The following is a 23,124-nucleotide window of genomic DNA, read 5'->3' on the forward strand; positions in this document are numbered from 1 at the left end:
TTATCTCAGAGGGGGATCAATCTGCCGTTCCCTCGCTGAGCAGAAGGATGACAGCTGTGTCTCCGCGCTGTGTGTGGAGACACAGCTGTCAGTTCCCCATGCAACTCTATAGGGGAATCGGATGGAAACGAACCGTCGGTCCGTTCTCAACCGATCCCATCCGATCAGATTCGCTTGACGGATGGAAAATAGGGTTTCCATCCGTCCAGATTAGAAGGATCGGATCGGATGTCAGTGAACATGTCTCCGCTGACCTCTGATGCCCCATAGAGATGCATGGGGTGACCGTTCAGATCTGCCAAAAAACTGACAGGCGGATCTGAACGGTCCGCCTGTGTGAAAGGGCCCTAAGAGTTCAGAAAAAAGTGGGCGGAGAGCTGAATTTACACTCTGCAGAGTTTAGTGAGGAGAGTGCTGAGAGCTGATTGGAGGGAAGGGACACACCCCCCTCTCTGCACATCACACAGGAACATAGCGGAGTGAGTGAGCGCTTGGGTGATATAGTTGTGAGGCTGTCAATCAGCTGGAGGTTCCTCCCCCTGTCACCATTTTTCTCTTGGTGTCAGGAAAACTTGTCACAAAAGATTCATGCATATAGCAGAGGAGTGAAGCAGCAGACAAAAGTGACACTTATTGCTCTTAATCGAGACAAGTACACACTATAGAGCAGGAATCTCCAAACCATGGCTCTCCAGCTGTTGTGAATCTACACGTCCCATGAGGCATTATACAATTCTGACATTCACAGACATGACTAGGCGTGTTGGGAATTGTAGTTCCTAAACAACTGGAGGGCCGTAGTTTGGAGATTCCTGCTATAGAGGGAAATGCTTTGTTCATATCTCATGTCTGACGTTTACAACCACTTTAAAAAGACAGAGTCACTTAGTGCTATTAATCATTATTAGTTAATTGTATTTTTAATATGTAACAATAAAATATCAACATTTCTAATGGTGGCCTCCGAGCATGGGTTGATGTGACTCTGGTCAAAATACAAAAAAAAAAAAAAAGACATATGCAATTACTCTCTAGAAAAAGGAATTGAAGTGCCACTCCTCCCCTAAAAGTCCAGAATGGTATTTTATTTAAAATCCCTATTGGGAAGTCAACGCGTTTCAGGGGCTGCCAAGGCTCGTATACACTATAAGAATATCAGGCGAACATTTTCCTCCAAAGAATTTTCATACAATTTTCGTATAGCGTGTACACAACTTTCTACAGCCAATTCCGACTTTTTGTACCAAAATTCCCAAAAGGACAAACTCCAAAATTTTTATATGTACCATTTTGGTACAATTTTCGTACAAGAAGAATCCGAAAAAAAGACTGCGCATGATCAGAAACCATAAACAAAAAAAAAAAAAGCCTTTGTCACATGAGAATTTTTTTGTACGAATTTTCGTTCATCGGTTCCGGTTTGCTGTGAAACAACGAGGAAAATCTGACGATCGTTCACCCCATTTTCTTATAGTGTGTACCCCACTTAGGAGTCCTCCTTCAGGGCTGAGAAGGACCTAAACTCGGGGCCATGCAATAACCGAGGCATGGAAGTACTCATCCCGTGTCCACTTTAACCACTTCTGGACCAGAAGATTTTCCCCCTTAATGACCAGCCCATATTTTGCGATTCGGCACTGTGTTATTTTAACGGACAATTGTGCGGACGTGCGACGCTGTACCCAAATAAAATTGATGTCCTTTTTTTCCCCACAAATAGAGCTTTCTTATGGTGGTATTTGATCACCTGTGCAATTTTATTTTTTTTTTTTTTGCGCTATAAACAAAAAAAGAGCGACAATTCTGAAAAATAAAAAAAACATATTTTTCACATTCTGCTATATGACATTTTCAAAAAAAATGTAAAAATCTAAACTTTTTAACATTTTAGGCCAATTTGTATTCTGCTACATATTTTTGGTAAAAAAAATTGCAATAAGCGTATTTTGATTGGTTTGAGCAAAAGTTAATGAACTACGGGAAAGATTTATGTATTTTTTTTTTTTTTTTCTAGTAATGGCGGCGATCAGCAATTTTTAGCAGGACTGCGATATTGTGGCAGACAGATCGGACCCCTAACTGACATTTGACACTTTTGGGGATACCAGTGACATTACTACAGTAATCAGTGCTAAAAATATGCACTGTTACTGTAATAATGACACTGGCAGGGAAGGAGTTAACACCAGGGGCTATCAAAGGGTTAAATGTGTCCCTAGGGGGTGCTTTATAACTGTGTGATGGATGGACTAATGGAATGAACACCGGGACCTGTGTTCCTAAATAGAAGTGTTCATTGCTGACAGAATAGCGGGCTGCAGTTTTAACAACAGCAGCCATTCAGTCTCCACAGGGAGAGATCGCGGGTGCCCGGCGGCAATCGCGGCTGACGACTCCGCAGATCCGCTTCACCTCTGGCGAATGGGCGGGTGCGTGCACCCCCACGAGCACTGCCACGAAGCAACGTATGGGTATGTTGTTTTGTGGGAACCTGCCGCAGTATATGTACAGCAGCTGGTTGGCAAGTGGTTGAAGTAGGAGTAAACTCCCATGCATGAACTTTACCTATAGGTAGGTCTATAATTAGGATTTACCTATAGGTACTGTAACTATCTCCTATAAGTGCACCACTTAGGAGATATTTATTGTAGATGCAGCTACTGACGTCACCGGAGCATGAGCTCTGAAGGAACAGCCAACCAGGCCATTCCTTCAGAGTCCTGTGCCCTAAATGGCGGCTCCCACAGGAATGTATGGGAGTGACGTCATCGTGGCTCCGGCCATTCACACAACCGGAGTCCGCAAACCTGGAAGGAAGACCGGGTGAAGATGGAAGTGCCTTCAGCGGTGACAGCACACTACTGGAGGGCTTTGTTCGAAGGTAAGTTTCACATAATGTGCTAGTATGCGATACATACTAGCACATTATAACTTTGCCTTGCAGGTTTAAAAAAAAAAAAAACAGCCGGCAGTTTACTACCACTTTATTGTGTGATGTGAATGAACCCTAAAATGGAACATGGCTTTGCTTTAGGCTGCCTGCAGATGTTGGATAGTAGTACGCACCATTCAATTTATACAATGCAGACTCAGGTTTGTGCCTATAGAGTGGAGAGGCGGAGTTCTCACCAGAAACCCCACCCCCTGGTTTGCTCGTCTGTAGGAGTGCTTCACAAGAAAACCCAATGTAGCTAATACATTTTTCCCTATAGAAAACTCAGAGTGCATACAGACATAAAGGGGTTGATTTATTATAGGAAAATAGGACATTACTTAGCAAGGGAAGTTGCACTTTGCAAGGGATTTTTCCTCTGATTCTAGTGAATGCGGTGAAGCTCTGCTGTCTTCCACCATCCAATCATATGCAAGCAAAATGCTGTTTTTTATTTTATTTCCCCTGCACATGATTGGGTATGCTTTGTAAAGTGAAACTTTACCACGTTCCCTAAGCCATGGGTGTTCAACTTTTGGCCCTATAGCTTTTGCAACGCTACATATCCCTTGAGGCATTGCAAGGTTGACCGTTACAATCATGAATCCCAAAGGCAGAGGCATGATGGGACTTGTAGTTCCGCAACAGCTGGAGGGCGACAGGTTGAGCATCCATGCCCTAAGCTCTGAGGCCAATTCCCCTGCAAAGTGAACTGCCTATTTACCTTTAGCCCATGAAGTTTCCTGATCTGACTGTAACCAGCTGGATCAATCAAATGTGATCCGGATCCCGGACTCTCAGTGACACAAACCTAACAGAAAATATGAAACGGCCAAAAGAAAACACAACAAGCAGTTATAAAACTTTATTTGCACAGAGCTGGGACGACCAGCGCCATCACATTTCTGCAGGGATGTATCTGTAGACAGTGGGAGAAATTTATCATACCGGTGAAGTCTGAAAGGCATAGAATGTCTGTGCATTGTGCATTTTTTCTGCAGTGATTGTTCATTTCCCAAACTGATTTTTACCAATCAGTACAGGAAATATATAGCACAGTTGCATGTATGATATAGTGAAGCACAGGGATTGCACCGGTTTTGGCCTGTAGGGGGCCTCATAAAGAGTATGGGTGTCATAGTTCCTGAAGTTTTTAAGATGTATATCTGGCCAAAATAAAAAAAATTACTCTGTACCTCTCTGCAATATTTGCACAATTCCCTATATATATATATACAGTATATATATATATATATATATATATATATATATATATATTAGGGATCGACCGATTATCTGCAAAGCCGATATATCGAGGGCCGATATGCGCTTTCCCCGATATATCGGAATCGGCCCCTGAGGTTACCGATATTGCCGATATTACCGATATTTCGGGAAAGTGCTTGTACCGGAGTGATGCCTGCAGCTAGAGGCATCACCCCAGTACTGGCGTCCATAGCCGACAGTCGGCTGTCTTGTCATGATAACTGATGCGGCTGAGAAGCCGCTCGGCTGTCATTACAAGGAGTGGGAGGGGACATCCTTCCCCCCCCTCCTGCCGCCATTCCGCGGCTCGCCCAGGTCTCCCGTCCCACCGGAGGACCCGGACAACCAGTCTGGACGGCGGCCGAAGACCCGATCAAAGCCGCATTCGGCTTTGATCGGGTCTCCATGCAAAAACCGGGAAGGGATGTCATGACATCACTTCCGGGTACTCGGCGCCAGATTAAAAAAAATGACAGCGTTCAAAACTTGGCATTTTGAATACTTTTAAGGGCAGAGGAGGGGTTTGGGGTCTTTTAGACCCCGGATCCCTCCACAAGAGTACCTGTCAAAGAAAAAAATTTTTTTTTTTAAATGTACGAAAATATCGGCCGATACCGATATGCATTGACCAAAATATCGGTATCGGCACAGAAAAAAAACTATATTGGTCGATCACTAATATATATATATCTATATATATTTTTTTAAATGCTGTAAGTACTAAAAAAAATACCCTGTCAAAAATCCTGTGTGCTCCTGAATTCAATAAGTAAACTGACAACACTGCCTCTGCAGCACTGACATCCCAAGCAGTGTTGTCAACCCTGTTTTAGTTCTCCTCTACTGAACTACAGTACACTCTTCCCTGGGAAATAGAGAGGGGGAGGTAAATGTGGTCCAGCAGGCAATAACGGGACAGGGCTGACAACAGTGCTTGGGATTTCGGTGCAGCAGAGGCAGCATTGTCAGTTTACTGGATTTCTAGCAGATTTAATTGACATTCTTCTATACTTGCAGCATTTTTAAAAGGATAAAACATTTTTTAAATGTGCATTAATTGCAGAAATATGCTGAATATGTTTTTGGAGAGGGAAGATCAGAGAAGGTAGCACCATTGAAGACTGGAATGATCCACACACCCAGGGCCCCAGGCTGATTGTATAGACAGCAGCAGCAGTAGGAGCTTATTGGATGACTCGATTCAAATCATTTTTTTGGTTGAGAGAAGCTACTAGGTTCAATACTTGAGTCCCCCCTCCAGATCAAGTATGTAGATAAGGAAAGTCACAAAAGATTCAAATCCTGAGTGCTTTTTCCAGGTTGTAAGTCATTGAAGCAAGAAACAGCCAAGCAGCCAACATTTTCTGAGGGACCTGTCAACAACGGCAGCTGCCATGCTTCTCTAAAGAAAACCTGGCACTCCCCCCCCCTAACTGATGTAACTAAAGCCTCGTACACACGCAACGATTATCGGCCGACCGATCGGCCATCTTTTGTCCAGTGTTGTTGTGTTGGTTGAAATGTGCTCTAGACTGCACACGAATTTTCTCGGCCAACAAAAACCAACTGCAGAAGTGATGTCATGTTCTGGTTTACTTTCCGTGTGTTTTTTCTTCTCTGAGCATGCCCAGTCTTGCTCATCAGATTTTTGTCTGCCGAAATCTGTACTGACTTACGGGAAATCGGCCGTTCTGTTGACGGCCAACAAAAATTTTATAGCCTGCACACCAGATTTTATTCGGCCGAAAAGTCGGAGTCGGTTGTCGAAAGCATCATACTAACAAGCCGAAAATCGGCCGATCGGACGTTGGCCGAAAATTCACGGCCAACTATCGATGCGTGTGTACGAGGCATAAGTTTACAAATGTAGATAAGACGGCACCAGGTTCTGGTTGGTTACATGAGTCTACCACTGCATGGCACCCCAGGGGCCTCGACAACTTACAGTATTCAACTTTCTATCTTTGGAGATGTCAAGACTCAAAATGTCCCCGAACATTTCACAATGCAATGTGGGGTCTTGCTATATGGGGGAGGTGTAGGAAGCAGTTCTAGATGCTGACTTTTTCAAAAGTCATCATTTGCATATTGCAGGTTTCACAGTATCATGGTGCAGCAATTGATTCTCATGTAAGAGATACCATTCAGCACTGTCTAGTCTGCATCTGTAGGGTTTCTGTTTAAACTTGTTATAGATTTATTTTAGAGAGACTCTCACCTAGAAAAATAATGTAGGCTCTGTATACCTGAAGCTTTCATATTTTTAAACTGACAGAGTCTCCTTAAAACCAAAGGTCAATGTGCGGACTGACAGATGAAGTTTATAGCAGCAGGGATGTGATGATGGCAGTTCCCCGTGCCGAGAGCTGTTGTGCTCCTCCGTGGAACTTGCTGTGGTGTGCCCCCTTGGATAGCTGGAAGCGGATGGGTTTATGGGGGAGTTTGGTGCTCTTAGAACAGCTGCATGTGGCTTGCAGAGAGGAGATTCCCTTACAGAACAGGCAGGGCATCCGATGAGGGTCAAGTCCTGCATAATAAAGAAGGTTTGTTTAGTAACAAGGTCTGCCTTACATATAGGAGATTCCATACTTTTCTCATCGTTCTATGATGGACACAGAGCTAAATTCCATGTCCTTGCTATACCGCCCCCTACAGGAGGATCTGGAGACTGAAATTCAAAGTTTCGGTCCACTATAGGTTGATTACCCCAACCTAGGGATCAACCGATTATTGGCAAGGCCGATATGCCCTTTCCCCGATATATCGGAATCGGCCACCAAGGTTACCGATATTGCCGATATTTCAGACAGTGCTTGTACCGGAGTGATGCCTGCAGCTAGAGGCATCACCCCGGTACCGGCGTCCATAGCCGACGGTCGGCTGTCTTGTAATGACAACCGATGCGGCTGAGAAGCCGCTCGGCTGTCATTACAATGAGCGGGAGGGGACGCAACCAGCCTGCACGGCCGCCAAAGACCCGAACAAAGCCCCATTCGGCTCTAATTGGGTCGCCATGTAAAAACCCGGAAGTGATGTCATGATATCACTTCCTGGTACTCGGCGCTAGATTAAAAAAAATGCGAGCATTCAAAACAGCCAAATTTGGCATTTTGAATGCTTTTAAGTGCAGAGGAGGGGTTTGACCCCCAGATCCCTCCACAACAATACCTTTTAAGAAAAAAAATAATTTTTAATGTACGAAAATATTGGCCAATACCAATATGCGATGACCAAAATATCAGAATAGGCAATAAAAAACGAAATCGATCGATCACTAACCTCACCTAGTATGCTCAGTTTAGTGTAGTGTCCAAAGTAGGAAGGAATTTTTCTTTCTTTTCTAGCATGAGTTCTTTTTTTTTTTTAAGCAGCTGCGGGTGGATTCATGTTGTATACATAAGTGCCTGTTCACACATATGCGATGTCAGACGTCGCATGTGATTCTCAGTGCACTGCTCTGTAAATCACATGTGATGTCTGTGCGTTGCAAATTTAGCCATACAGATCGTATGGCTGAATTCGCATCGCATTCAGACCAAAGTCGCACAGGACCCCATTTTTGGTCCGCACCAGAATCAGATTGCATGGGTGTTCACACCTATGCGATCCGATTCATGTCCGATTTGACAGTTCGCACTGCGATATGCGTACTGAGATCTGGGGGTGTCGTTCATTCTGTATTGACACCCCCAGCGATTCGCATATGGAAGTGTGAACTGCCTGCGAGTTGAGTGCGATGCGGGAACCCACAGTGGATTCGCAGGGTTCCTGCATTGCATATGTTTATACCGGCACTAAATCCTGAGGTTACACCAGCTGGTAAAGAGTACTTTGATTCATGGTCCAAGTATATCAACAAGCCTGAACTTTCACAACGTGTTCACTGCAAATACCGGTACTGATTTAAAGGGTCAGTCCTCCCAAAAAATTATATTTCAATGTTTACATGTAGATACTGGAGGGACACACAACCTGACAATTTCTTATGTCTTCCACTGACTATGTTGATGAGATCTCTGGTATTCATACCCCTTGCAATTTTCCACATTTTGTCATGTTAAAACCCAAAATATAAATGTATTTTATTGGAATTTTATGTGATAGACCAACACAAAGTGGCACATAATTGTAAAGTGGAAGGAAAATCATAAATGGTTTTCAAATTTCTTTACAAATAAATATGTGAAAAGTGTGGTGTACATTTATATTCACCTCCCTGAGTCAATACTTTGTAGAACCGCCTTTCACTGCAATTACAGCTGCAAGTCTTTTTGGGGATGTCTCTACCAGCTTTGCACATCTAGAGAGGGACATTTTTCCCATTCTTCTTTGCAAAATATCTCAAGCTCTGTCAGATTGGATGGAGAGCGTCTGTGAACAGCGATTTTCAAGTCTTCCCACAGATTCTCAATTGGATTTAGGTCTGGACTTTGACTGGGCCATTCTAACACATGAATATGCTTTGATCTAAACCATTCCATTGTAGCTCTGGCTGTATGTTTAGGGTCATTGCCCTGCTGGAAGGTGAACCTCCGCCCCAATCTCAAGTCTTTTGCAAACTCTAACAGGTTTTCTTCTAGGATTGCCCTGTATTTGGCTCCATTCATCTTCCCATCAACTCTGACCAGCTTCCCTGTCCCTGCTGAAGAAAATCATCCCCACAACATGATGCTGCCACCACCATGTTTCACGGTGGGGATGGTGTGTTCAGGGTGATGTGCAGTGTTAGTTTTCTGGCACACATAGCGTTTTGCTTTTAGGCCAAAACGTTCAATTTTAGTCTCATCTAACCAGAGCACCTTCTTCCACATGTTTGCTTTATCCCCACATGGCTTCTCGCAAACTGCAATCGGGACTTCTTATGGCTTTCCTTCAAAAATAGCTTTCTTCTTGCCACTCTTCCATAAAGGCCAGATTTGTGGAGTGCACAACTAATAGTTGTCCTGTGGACAGATTCTCCCACCTGAGCTGTGGATCTCTGCAGCTCCTCCAGAGTTCCCATGGGCCTCTTGGCTGCTTCTCTGATGAACGTTCTCCTTGCCCAGCCTGTCAGTTTAGGTGGACGGCCATGTCTTGACAGGGTTGCAGTTGTGCCATACTCTTTCCATTTTTGGATGATGGATTGAACAGTTCTCTGTGAGGTGTTCACAGCTTGGGATATTTTTTTTTTATAACCTAACCCTGCATTAAACACAACTTTATCCATGACCTGTCTGGTGTGTTCCTTGGCCTTCATGTTGCTGTTTGTTCACTAAGGTTCTCAAACAAACCTCTGAGGGCTTCACAGAACAGCTATATTTATACGGAGATTAAATTACACACAGGTGGACTCTATTTACAAATTGGTGACATCTGAAGGAAATTGGTTCCACTAGATTTTAGTTAGGGGTATCCGTAAAGGGGGCTGAATACAAATGCACACCACACTTTTCAGATATTTATTTGTAAAAAAAATGTTAAAAACCATTTATCATTTTCCTTCCACTTCACAATTACATGCTACTTTGTGTTGATCTATCACATAAAATCCCAATAAAATACATTTAGGTTTTTGGTTCTAACATGACAAAATGTGGAAAATTTCAGGGTGTATGAATACTTTATCAAGGCACTGTATATTTACCGTACAACCCAAGTTTTGCCGGCAGTGCCAAGGCAAGGGTGATGTCACGGGCCTCTTAGCGAACATCCTTGGAATGCTGAGGATCCCAGATTTCATGAGACGGTACTCCGGCAGTGTGTCTTCATGCATGATATGGGATCCTTAACATTCTTGCCTTTCCTGCTGCCTGTGCCACTCGAACAATGCTCTTTAGAAATCTTCCTCCCAAGTCCGCAGGAAAATTGGACACTTCTGGGCTTCTTAAACTCCTATGTCCTCCAGAGCTCCTACTGGTCCTCCTGCTGACCTCCATTCATGGCAGAATACAGTATTGACATGGAGGTCACAACCAGGAACCGGTGAGAGCTGTAGTGGACCCATGAGATCAACAATCCTGGAAGTGTTGGTTTCCCATCAGACCTGGAAGGAAGATTTCTTCTAAACGGTGGGGAGGTCTGTTGGTGTTGGCAGCTGGAGAATTATGCCTTCTCTTATAGTAGTCACAGCAGGGTTGCTTTAAGGCTGCATGGCTGAGACACTACAATCAATCCACTAATATTGACTTGAGGGTACCCTCAAGCGAATTATCAATACTTTATTACCTGATTAATATGTTTTAAACAATTACAGTACTGGGTATGACGGTTATCCAGGAGCTATAAGTTTTAACTTCAGGTGCTTCTCTGCAGCACCATCTTCTTGACTGAGTCATAGGCATAGCCTTGCCTCATTCCCACACCACAATCCTGACCCCCCCTATCAGATGCTGTCATTTTGTGATCCAATAAGAAAGTGCATGCTAAGGCCCCTTTCACACAGGCGGACCGTTCAGATCCGCCTGTCCGTTTTTTTGGCGGATCTGAACGGTCCCCCCATGCATCTCTATGGTGGATCGGATGTCAGCGGAGACATGTCCGCTGACATCCGATCCGTCAAATCTGGACGGATGGAAACCCTATTTTTCCATCCGTCCAGCGGATCGGATGGGATCGGATGAGAATGGACCGACGGTCCGTTCCCATCTGATTTCCCCCATAGAGATGCATGGGGAACTGACAGCTGTGTCTCTGCACACAGCGCGGAAACACAGCTGTCCTCCTCCTGCTCAGCGGGGGATCAGCGGCTCGATCCCCCGCTGAGAAAAACGGAATCTGTCTGAAGGACGGATAGTGTGAAAGGGGCCTTAGTCAAGAAGACCACACAGGTGGAGATGCTTAACAGAATCAAAGCAGGGCCGGGGTTCACTCTCCATAGAAGAGAGTAGGCATAGAAGAAGATTGGAGATAGAGATGGGCATGACGGAATTTTTTTTTTTTTTCATGTCGGATTCATTTGTTAAGTAAATCATTTTGTTTCATCATACTTGTTATGTTAGAATGATTCATTTTCTGAATTTGTTTCATATATTCAGATTTGTTTTGTATATTTATTCTTTGGAAGATTGGCTATATTCATTTTAATGTCTTATTTTGTTATGTCCTGCATTCAAAATTAACGAATGGAACTAAAATTAATTTTGGATTAATTTGTTATATTACGATTCAGAAAGTCTGATGGATCCACCTCTATCTAACCCAAACACAATAAGTAAGAATCATTTTATTTCACTTTAATACCCTGCTGTATTTATTTGCAGGATTTAGTGCATTTTTTATTATAATGAAAAATACAGAGCAGCTTGCTATGGGGGCACTCAGCAGAAGGGAGGGGCCAGGAGTTCCGGGGAGGGACCCGAGAAGAGGAAAATCGGGGCTTCTCTGTGCAACACCACTGCACAGAGCAGGTAAGTATGACATGTTTGTTATTTAAAAAAAACAAATATCACTTAAAAGTGGTACTAAAGGCAGAAGGTTCATCATCTTAATGCATTCTATGCATTAAGATAAAAAAAACCTTCTGTGTGCAACAACCCCCCTAATATTTACCTGAGCCCCCTGTCGATCCAGTGATGTTGCACGAGAGTCTTGGCAGTCTGGGACTCTCCTTCCTCATTGGGTAAGACAGCAGCGGGCGCCATTGGTTCCCACTGCTGTCAATCAAAGTCAGCGTGCCAAGAGGGGGCAGGGCGGGGCTGACCTGCGGCTCTGAGTCTGTGGACACACAGAGCAGCATCTCGGGTGCCCCTACCAAGCTGCTTGCTGTGGGGGCACTCGGCAGAAGGGAGGGGCCAGGAGTGCCAGAAAGGCATCTGAGAAGAGGAGGATCTAGGCTGATCTGTGCAAAATCAACTGCACAGAGCAGGTAAGTTTAAGACAATGTTCACATGTGGGCACAGCAGATCATGGGTAGAATCACCGCGATTCTGACCGCGATCCGGAAATCATTGCAAATCTCGGGACGCCTGTGCGATGCCCGTGATTTGCAATGGCACCCCAAACGCTGTGCGATATTGCCGCAATTTCCGCCTGCCGAATCGCGGTAACATCGCGCAAAAAAAATCGTGGGACGCATGGCGCCCAAAAAAGGTACAAGAGCTTCTTTGGGGCGTCAGGTGTCCCGCAATTTTGTTTGCGCAATGTTACCGCGATTCGGCAGGCAGAAATCGCGGCAACACCACACAGCGTTTGGGGTGCCATGGCAAATCATGTGCATCGCACAGGCGTCCCACAATTTGCATTGGTTTCCGGATCGCGGGCAGAATCGCTGTGATTCTGCCCGTGATCCACTGTGCCCACATCTGAACGTAGCCTAACATGTTTGTTATTTTCAAACAAAAAAAAAACAAGACTTTAATATCACTTTAAGTTGAAATTATTTCCTTATTCCCAACTAACTTTGTTGGGCTGTGCACATATGAATTAAACAAATGGTCTCTCAACCCCAATACAAAAAGAATCTTATTAGAATATTCACGTTTACACTCACTAGAATAAAACCGAATGGATCCGAATTAATTCAGATCATTCGTTATGTTGCTGCTTTCTTCCAGATTCTTCAAATCATATCATATCATCCGAATGAAACCAATGAATATGAATGAATTCATTGTTTTTTTTTTTTTTTTTATTTCTTTCAGATTCGTTGAAATTTATTGATATTGTGATTCAGGGATTTGGATACATCCAAATTTCAGAATTACTGAAATATTGTCCAAATTTCAATTTGAAATGAAATGAATCGCATATGTCTAGTTGGAGATTCTGGCTTTACCACAGCCCTTGGGTAACCCTTATACACCAAATGAAACAGCTGTCCTTATTAAAAGTGTACTATTCCTTTAAGTTAGTGACTAGTTCAGAAAATTGGAAGCAATAAACCAAATAAACTGTCTCTTCCTTGGACAATAAGAAATATGAGTGTATGCTTTCTAAATGACATCTCTTTACCTGCCCTCGACACCTTCCTAAGAAACTGTATTTCTCCTGAGTCAAGACTTGAAATCTTCAGATCCAGGCGTGTCGCATCTTTCTGTCCAAGCAGGTGTTTTGTTAAAGAAGGCTTCTCTGAAAGATACAGCTTAGGAGCAGCAAGCAAACGTTGGTGAAGTTGTATGACTCTTGCCGTGCTTACTCCATGCACAAGCGATTTTTGGTTCTTGTGTTCAACACCGAGCCTGTCAGAAAGTCTGACCAACTCTACGCTCTCGGATCCACACCGAGCTTCAGTCGTTGCTTTGTTTTCTTTATCGATGAATGTGGTCTTTGCCCTGCTCAAGGTGTGTGGAGTTTTACTACGATGAGTTGCTTTGAATGTTGAATACGGGATGGTGGGTGGGTGTCTGGTAGTATCATGAGTCCCAGGAAAACTTGTTGCTGTTGACACCTTGGCTTGCACCATTGAGAGGGATCTTTGGTGGTTGATCAGATGAGTCATGCCTGGGTTGGCAAGGTTATTGGGTTGTCTTGGAGGAGGGACACGTGGCTTTTTCACCATGGCTCCTTCAACCAGCAAATTTATCCCAACGTATTGAGGGACGTCCACCGCAGCCTGTAATACAATTAAGATGTTACCACAGATCTCCATCACTGGTCTTGTATAGAGCAAGGTAACTGATGTTACTGAGTATTATCTGCCCTAGATTTACCACTGAAGTAGTCCACTTGTTATATACATAGATGGAAGGTTTCTTTGAGAACTTTACCAGGTAACTACAAGCCAACTCTACCAGGGAGGACAATCCAGGGCAGCCGGATCATCCGGCATTTGGATATCCGTTAATCTATAAATAAGCTACATCACCTGATTCCAAAATTGGATAATCTTTGGACAAGCCCAAAAGATGTGTTATAGAGTGCCCTCTTCCCAGGAAAAATCCTCTGCCGGTTGGGAGAGCATTATTTATATTTTATAAGCAGAGGCCTTAGAGAATATAATGGTGAGTGTTGCAGTTTATTACTTTCAAACTCACATGTTTTGGAAAAATGCACATTAATTAATTTTATTGCGCAAAAACATAATATGCTATCCAATTATTGGTCAAATATAAAAGATGATGTTACGCCGAGTAAATAGATACCTAATGTCACGTTTAAAATTTGTGTACAACCGTTACAGGTTAATAGTTTAGAGTTACACAGGAGGTCTGGTGCTAGAATTATTGCAATAACGTTCTCTGCGATACTCACGTGTGGGGCGATCACCGTTTACATATGCATGCGGAACCTATACATGCATTCTTCTTTGCGCATGAGCGGGGGTAGGACAGAGCACTTTTATTTTTTAAAAATAATTTTATTTTTTATTTTTAACAGCGTCTCTTTTTTATTGCTATCACAAGGAATGAACAACATCTCTTGTGATAGCATGGGCAGTGGCAGGTACTCTTCACTGAGACATCTGGGGTCTATTAGACCCCAGATCTCTCCTCTACCCTTAACCGATCTTAATTTGTTCAGATGCTGTTACAAGCCGGTAATGGCTTGTAAACAACAAACATCGCTTCCTGGTTTCAAAGACCATAGAGATAATCAAAGAACTTCCATTCCTCCTTCATCTGTATGGTCAGCCGGCAGAACCACTGGCTTCAGTTTAGGGCTCCCTGGTGGAATAGGAGAACCCGGAAAGGTAGCAGAGGCCGCTCGGATCACTTTTACATGATTCAGTATTGCAGGCTGAAAAGATTGATACTGGGTTTAAGACTGCAGCTGCAGCCATTGTCCTGGTATAACCACTTCAACCTGAGGACTTACGGGTACATCCTACGGGCAGGAAGGGGCTAGGACAGGAAGTTTGCTACCGACAGGATCAACAGGTAAAGCAAAATAAGGTAAATAAAGCCTGAAAAAATTATACCGATAACATCTAAGGGCTGAGAATTTGAACTATTTTATATATTTGTTCTTCGGTTTAAATTCACTCTAAAATAAAAAGATGCCTTTAATGGCACTGCATTACAACATGGCGCCATGTTGCTATTTTCAAAGGTTTGACTAGAAATAGAATAGACAGAGCTTTACGGAGCAGGAGGCCTTTATGTATAAGTCACCAATGTTGGATGCCTCCATATATTTTGTTATAGAACTTTGCTCCTCTAAACTGGATTATCTGTACCTGTTTATAGATGAGCTCAAAGCCACCAACGTCACAGTTGCGATCCTGCTTTCTATCTATGATGATGCGTATGGTGTCCTCTTGAACGCTGGCACACATTCTGGTGGTCACTGGCGTTGAAGGTGCCATGGTAGGACTGGCATTGATCTCAATCAGCCAGGGCTTGAAGTCCTCTCCAAACATGAAGTCTGCCCCATATAATTCAAAGCTGCTTTTCCTGAACTCCACAACATCCTGAGCGCTCTGCATGGCGTGTATGATGGCAGCTTTCATCCCTGGAACTATGATGTCGGTCCAGGCACGTCTTTCTCCCAGCCTCTGAAGATGAGCCTGAAATTGGTCACTGGACCACATATTGTCCAATGGCACCTGAGGGTGGCGATGGCGGGAATTCTCAAAATTCTTCTGGATGGAGTTGTTGCATAAATGAATGGAGCTAAGGGAACAAGATTAGACTGTGTTATGTACTATACATTATTACACCTCAAGAAAATGTAAGCACTTCCTTTTTCTGAAATACCTGATGGCCGGATGGCAAGTACAGTACACAAATGGCAGAAAGACCTAAAGTATAACTAAAGGCAAAACAGTTTTCTAGTTTTGGATAGAGTAAAGAGGGAATAGAATGTTAGTCAGTTTTTATTGCTGTCAGTGTCCGCATTATGGAGATTCACCCTCTCTATCTGTCCTGTCTACCGTTATCATTGAAAGTGAAAGTATAAGAAAATTCCAAATTTTGGGTTGTCCCGAGGAAATATTCCAATGGAGACACTAGTTCTGATGACCTGGGGGTCCCCAAGGAATTACCTTAATTTTCAGGGATTTCCTCCTACTTCCTGTTTGGATATGGGACAGAAAATTATTGCAAATCTCCGCAATGGGACACAGATGGCGGAAGAAAAATCTGACAGGGGTTATAACCCTCCCTTGCTCTATCCAAAATGAAAAAAAAAGTCAATTACATAAGATAAATATCAGAACCACTGAACTGCAGGGTTGTGTCCTCTTATGCCTCGTACACACGCAACGATTGTTGGCCGTGAATTTTCGGCCAACATCCGATCGGCCAATTTTCAGCTTGTTAGTATGATGATGATTCCGACAACCGACTGCGACTTTTCGGCCGTACAAAATCTGGTGTGCATGCTATAAAATTTTTGTTGGCCGTCAACACAACGGCCGATTTTCCATCAGTCAGTACAGATTTCAGCAGACAAAAATCTGATGAGCAAGACTGGGAATGCTCAGAGAAGAAAAAACACACGGAAAGTTAACCAACACATGACATCACTTCTGAAGTTGGTTTTTGTTGGCCGAGAAAATTTGTGTGCAGTCTAGAGCACATTTCAACCAACACAACAACACTGGACAAAAGACGGCCGATCGGTCGGCCAACAATCATTGCGTGTGTACGAGGCATTAGTTGGTTGGAAAGAGAAATCTCCATGTTTCATTGGAGTCAACCTATTAAAGTATACCTGTAAAATAAATTAGGTAAAGTTTGGTTCAACTGTACATTGCGTATTGCAAAACCGTGGCTGTATATGTTGAGTGAGCCAAAAGTAGGTATTTGTTACCTCTAAATTATACATTATTGCACACTATACATCAGTGGTCTCCAAACTGCGGCCCAAGGGCTGGATGCAGCCCTTTTCTTGCTTTTATCCAGCCCTTGGGGTAATATTTCATCCTCTGATACCAACATTGTGGCAAAATTCCCCCCACTGACACCAACGAAGGAGCACAATACTACCCAAAGACACCAACAATGGGGCACAGTTCTTCCCAATGACCCAATGATGGGGCACAGTTTCTCCCAATGACACCAACAATGTGGAACAGTTCCTCCCAGTGACAGCAACAATGGGGCATGATTCTTCCCACCATATGACCCCAATGATGTGGCACCATTCCTCCCACAGAGACCAAAGATGGGGCATTGTTTGATCCGACTAATGCTGGGACCTTTTCTATTTCCAATGACCACAGTCCAGCCCCCCTAAATTCTGAAGGACAGCAAACTGGCCCTTTTTTAAGAAAGTTTGGAGACCCTTGCTATACATGATAATGGGGCCCCTTGTTATTTTGCTTAGTCAGTTTGGAGTTACTTTGACAACATCTTTCCACAGTATTGGATCAAGTGACATGGCAGCATGTACAGTATATGACCCTAACGGATGGGGTCTGTGCAACTGTGCAAACCAAACCTTTTAGTGCCGGTTCACACTAGGGCGACCTGTGAGGCGACCTGGTCGCCTCACAGGTCGCCGCAGGTCGCCTCCCATAGGGAAGCTACGGACCCGTTCTAATAGGAGCGACACAAGTCGCTCCGACCTAGAAAAAGGGTCCGGAGCTTCTTTGGGGCGACCAGGAGGCGACCGCCATAGACTTCAATGTTATGAAGTCCGTGGCGGCCGCTCCGAGGTCGCGGCGCGCTGCTCTCACCGCGACCTCGGAGGTCGCCACCCGAAGTGGCGTTGCGGTAGTGTGAACCGGCGCTTAGCCTAGCCTGCATGTTTAACATATAAAAATAAAGGTGTTTTATAAACAGCTAGTTTCTATACAGTCCCAACCTAACCTACGTGTCTAGATTCTCCAGGGAGAATGGCTGGGTTGAAAAGCGGACGTAACACTCTCGGTAAAACCAAATGGTCAGCGGATTCCAGTCTGTCACCAGGAACCATTGGCGGACGTCAAACTTTGTGCCAAAGATGAGCAGCGGCCTCTCGATGTATTTCTGCACCACCCATTTGCCATCCTTAACAATCATGGGATCACAATCCACCAACTTCAGGATTTCCTCCAGACGATCCATACAGATTATTCCTGGGGAAAAGGAAGTTCAACCATGTTAAAGACTCCACCAATCACATCCATCCGCCTGTAACTTGGATGACCTTAACACATAAGGAACGACTAGAACTATTTTGTTGTACAGTATGTGCAAATGTACAAATTCATATTTTGCCTTGCAATGCTGGGGCCTTGTGTCCAGTTCTAATCACGTCCCCATCTGCATGGAGTCTGTATGTGCTCCTTGTATTTGCACAGTTTTCTTCCAGGTGCTCCTGTGTCCTTTATATCTATAAGGTAGGTTCATAGGCATTTGATGCATGTTGACTACTAGCCCTTTCAGGGTCTGTGAGGTGCTACAAAATATGCTGGCACCATATAATAGGAAGTGGGGAGCAGAGACTCCAGTCTCCATGCTCCATAACTGAAATATTAGTTTTAGGAGGGCTGACTGTTTATTTGTAATGCATTGGGGCAGAGAAAACCAATGTTCCCGTAAAAATAGATTGGGTATGTCAGTATTGCAAGGTTTTGCAGAACTTGAGGTCATGTGAATCTTGTTCTCTCACCTCTTCCTCTGGATTTGGCACCTGGTTTAACAATCCAGATGTTTCTGTCTCCTTCAATGTCCAGCTGTGGGTTCACGTCTGTTAATCGTCTTAATAAATGATCACACTCGTCCACATAGGAGGAAGATTGATCTATCACAGCTCTGTCACTGCAATAAGATAGGGAGCAATTCTTTAAAAGCCTGTGCATACTACTCTAATTTTTCAGTGGATATTTCTGGTTCCACGTCTCCACCACCCCCCCCCCCCTCCCCCAGGCTCCGTATTCCAGTTTCGACCCAAGATTGGGCCTTGTTACCGCATACTGCTAGCATACTCTATCACAGTGTTATTCAAACTGCTGCCTGGGTGCCAGAGGTGGCCCCTTGCTTGCTTTTATACGGCCCTTGGGGCACTATTTCATCCACTGATACCAAATATGGAGCAATGGGGTATAATTCTCCACCACTGACCCCAATGAAGGGGCACAATTCCTCCTAACAACACCAATAATGGGGCAAAAGTCCTCCCAATGACACCAACGCCAGGGCACAATTCCTCCCAATGACACCAACGCCAGGGCACAATTTCTCTCAATGACACTAATGATGGGGAAAAATTTCTCCCAATGACACTAATGATGGGGCACAATTTCTCCTAATGACATTAACAATGGGGCCCAATGACTCCAATGATGGGACACAATTCTTCCCAATGACACCAATGTAAGGCACGATTTCTCCCAATGACACTAACAATAGGGCCCAATGACTCAAATGATAGGACACAATTCCTCCCAATGACACTAATAATGGGGCATAATTTCTCCCAATGACACTAAGGGAGATGGGTGTTGGGCGCTAATGACCGGAAGGAATATCCACCAAAAAGACACAAAGGATGACCGATGGGTACTCTTTTTGAACTGTCCAAAATGGCCAACATACAGGGCAGCACTGGCGGTAAAACTCGGGAAATCCCGCTGGCAACAATAGAAGAGAGAACAGGCGCCACTTGTAGTAAACCTGTTCTCGTCATTTCCGGTTAGCCTGCGTTCCATTGCGGCTTCCGGTTTAACCAGCTCCGTGGACCAGCTTCCTAGGACGTCACTTCCGGGCTAGAGGACGGCCAGAATAGTGAGGACTAGACGCTATGAAATGGAATATGGATCTATGGCTTACTACAAGTGGCGCCTGTTCTCTCTTCCCAATGACACTAAGGATGGGGCCCAATGACTCCAATGATGGGACACAATTCCTCCCAATGACACTAATGATAGGACACAATTTCTCCCAACACCAAAAATGGGAACCAGTGACACCAATGATGGAACGCAATTCCCCACTGACACCAACAATAGGGCACAATTCCTCCCGCTGACACCAAAGATGGGGCATTATTTTTTTCCCACGGACATCAGGACCTTTTCTACTCCCAAAAGCCATAGTCCGCCCCCCCCCCAAATGTTTGAAGGACAGTAAACTGGCCCTTTGTTCAGAAAGTTTGGAGATCCCTGCTCTATGAGGCAAGGCAACATACCACAAAACTTGTCTTCTAAATAACTTTATTTAGTCAAGAAACACCCCAACCTGTTCTTCCCCTCTGATGCTTTTTTATTATATCTTTCTTTCTAGTCCTAAGATTTACACAGCCCCATCATACCTCACATCCCCATCATACCTCACATCCCCATCATACCTCACAGCCAAGTGGATAACACTACTTACAGTTCAGAAATGCAGTAGTATCCTCTTTCTACCCCTAGACCACTGATTGGACAGTATAATTATAGCAACAGACTGATGAGGTTGTCCTTTTGCTCCCTATCCTCTCATCTTGTTCCTTATTAGTACATTTGCATGCAGCATACCTGAATGGTCCCTAGAGCTACCCCTACCTCTTTAAGTCTGAGCTTTGCTATACAGGGACTGCAAGAGGCCAGGTCATATTTAGGTTGTTACACTAGTTGCATTTAAAAAAAGTTTATAATATATTAATGAATACCTAGCAGGGTTAAACAATGTTTTTAATACCTGTCTGGAGTTTTAAGTTCACCTTAAATTTCCGATAATATAAAAATAACATCACAAATGATTCCTTGTATCACTTACTGGATGACCTGATAATAATGACGCAGAAATGCTTCCCATGCTGCATCTGTCATGACGGAAGCTGAGTATGTTTCCATGTCGATGTCATCATGTTCCAGGCTGTTCAGGTAGGTCTCACAGGCCTGGATGGCGGTACTGATCACCTGGGCTGGCACGTGGCCACCATGTTTATTTGTTCGTTTGGCATCTGCAAACAGGAAGAAAACAAGGATACAAGTAGAGGGTGGGCAATGATGTGAACTATAGTAACCAATCAAGGTCCTCCTTTCATTTTCTTATCTATGCTACAAGAGATATAACCTCATTGGCTGCTATGGCCAAAAGGTCTTTTTTTTTTTTTTTCTCCAATTTTTTTTTAAAGGGAACCTTTCAGCAATTTCCCTAATAGCAGGAATCTCAAATGGGACTAGTTTACCTATAGCACATGTTAGGGGAACACAGAAAGTGCATAAAGGTATTAGGGGAGTTACATAATTTCAATTAATGGAGAAGGCATCAGCCTCCGGAGCTGGAGATTGTGGGTTCGAGTCCCACCTGGGTCACAAGATTTATAGTACCATTCAATTCAATAGTCAGAAAGAGAGGCAGAGATATCTCATAGTGCAGTAAGTTCATTAAAAATGATCATTTATTTAAAGTAAAAAAATGCACTCACATGTAAAAACATACAAAACTGCATTAGAAAGTTTCAAACCAACAAGATGGCTGCTGCGTCCAACGGCGATAGTGTGACCCGCCATGACTTCATCCTACGCGTTTTGTCATCAAGGACTTCATCGGGGGCGTGGCTATGAACGAACATTGCGCTATTTCAATGCATACAGAAACGTGTAGATGCTGAGTTCCAAGAACAGGATCGGAGGTGTGAAAGTTGTGGAACCACCAAGTTCTAGTTATGTATCCCATCTTTTCACACCAGCCATCCTGTTCTTAGACAATCAATATCTTCACATTTCATGGTAGCTGGATTAATATGTCTGTGGTGGATGTGGATTCTGGGTTATCTTCCTAACACCCGTTAGAACTGAAGAAGTGGCTTGTAGAAGCTACAAAACACATTCAATATTACAGAACAAGTCCAGCTGAATGTGACTAACTACTACTAGTTATACCATGACCTGGGTAAACCAGAACCTTCGCTGACACCAGGAAAAGACATTTTCAAAACAGGGCCAACAGTGGCAGTTCCCATACTCGGGATAAACACCTATCTTCAGACAATAAATGAAAAAAACACTTGTTTCTGGCTTTTGTGTTCTTTGATTCTATGTTCTTCTATTTCTACATATCTGATGACAAGTACCCTTTAACTCAGTCCAATGCCAACATGGTGGGATCTGTTTTTACCTTGTTCATTCTTTGAATTAGTTGCATTCTCCGGGGCCAACGTGATGATCTCTGTATCTGTAGCCGAAATGCTTCTTCTTCCTGACACTCTCTTGAGAATACTCCGAGCAGCCGTCAGCCAAAAATCTTCTAAAAGGTTAAAATTCCCACAGAAATGGGCATATTTATTGTGCAAAGTGAAAGTTTAGGGAGAATGTGTTATGATTTTTAATTTTTTTTTCTGGTAGTTATAAAGTCTTAAACATAAATACTTTACATATATTGTAGTATTGTGCTGCAGAACAGACCATTACTTCTACAGATCCTTACTTTAGACCTATAAGAGTGACCGCTGAGGAAGAAAGAAGGACTACACATAAGGGGCCTTAATGGTCACCCATTTAGGGATTGTCTCCGTGTCTATAACACATATATATATATATATTGTCGGGTAACAATGATATTTAAGGGACCTCTCTTTCTGGCCAGGAATTACAGATAACATCGAAGATAGCAAAATGTAACACTCTACTAAGAATGGTTGAGATCCGTCCTTTTGACATGGAAATGTGGAAGGGGCGCTCAAAAGGCATAGAGTATGGACTTTGGGCATCCCCTTGTATTGCCTGTGTAAACAAAGTCTTGGAGGTGATAAAAAGCCTTACCAATGAAAGCCCTCTTCTCATCTTCAGCCCCCAATCTGTAGCAACGAGGGAAAAAGGAATCAGGGTCGGCTTCATCAAACCAGTGCAGGTTCCTAAGATTGACACATAACCCCACCTGCAAATAAAACATTTGGTCTTAGTTAATAAGTCAGTGCAAAATGCAATAAATGATGGTGCCACCCTTGGAGGTTCATCCTCTGTTTTGGAACCAAATTCATCTGTCTCTCATTCTTTCTCTTTGTAGTATGACATACAGACCTCTATAATTTAATATAAATTTAAGGTATATGTAAACTAAGTCACTAAAATCTCATATAAGCTTTTAACGTGTTAAAGAGACCCTGTCATCAGACCTTTTGTGTCCACCACTGCTTTAGCACCTGGTTCACAT

The 23,124-nt window shown here is 43.5% G+C and overlaps 1 protein-coding gene across 1 annotated transcript in view; it reads right to left on the minus strand.

Annotated features, from left to right (window-relative positions):
• Window positions 1-6,519: 6,519 nt before the first annotated feature.
• LOC309562138 (tubulin tyrosine ligase 3-like) overlaps window positions 6,520-23,124 on the minus strand; it is a gene marked incomplete at its 3' end in the record, with an annotated part of 112,413 nt that continues 95,808 nt past the window's right edge. Inside the window, exons 13-20 of the mRNA XM_082266264.1 lie at window positions 22,734-22,848; window positions 22,090-22,218; window positions 20,743-20,929; window positions 18,653-18,801; window positions 17,873-18,116; window positions 15,291-15,726; window positions 13,127-13,727; window positions 6,520-6,725 (exon numbers count right to left, since the gene is read on the minus strand). Coding sequence (XP_082122390.1) covers window positions 6,520-6,725; window positions 13,127-13,727; window positions 15,291-15,726; window positions 17,873-18,116; window positions 18,653-18,801; window positions 20,743-20,929; window positions 22,090-22,218; window positions 22,734-22,848 — 2,067 coding nt within the window. The remainder of the gene's footprint in view (window positions 6,726-13,126; window positions 13,728-15,290; window positions 15,727-17,872; window positions 18,117-18,652; window positions 18,802-20,742; window positions 20,930-22,089; window positions 22,219-22,733; window positions 22,849-23,124) is intronic.

Source organism: Pelophylax lessonae (genome assembly GCF_965119305.1).
Source record: "Pelophylax lessonae genome assembly, chromosome: 8".
NCBI classification, from domain to species: Eukaryota; Metazoa; Chordata; class Amphibia; order Anura; family Ranidae; genus Pelophylax; species Pelophylax lessonae.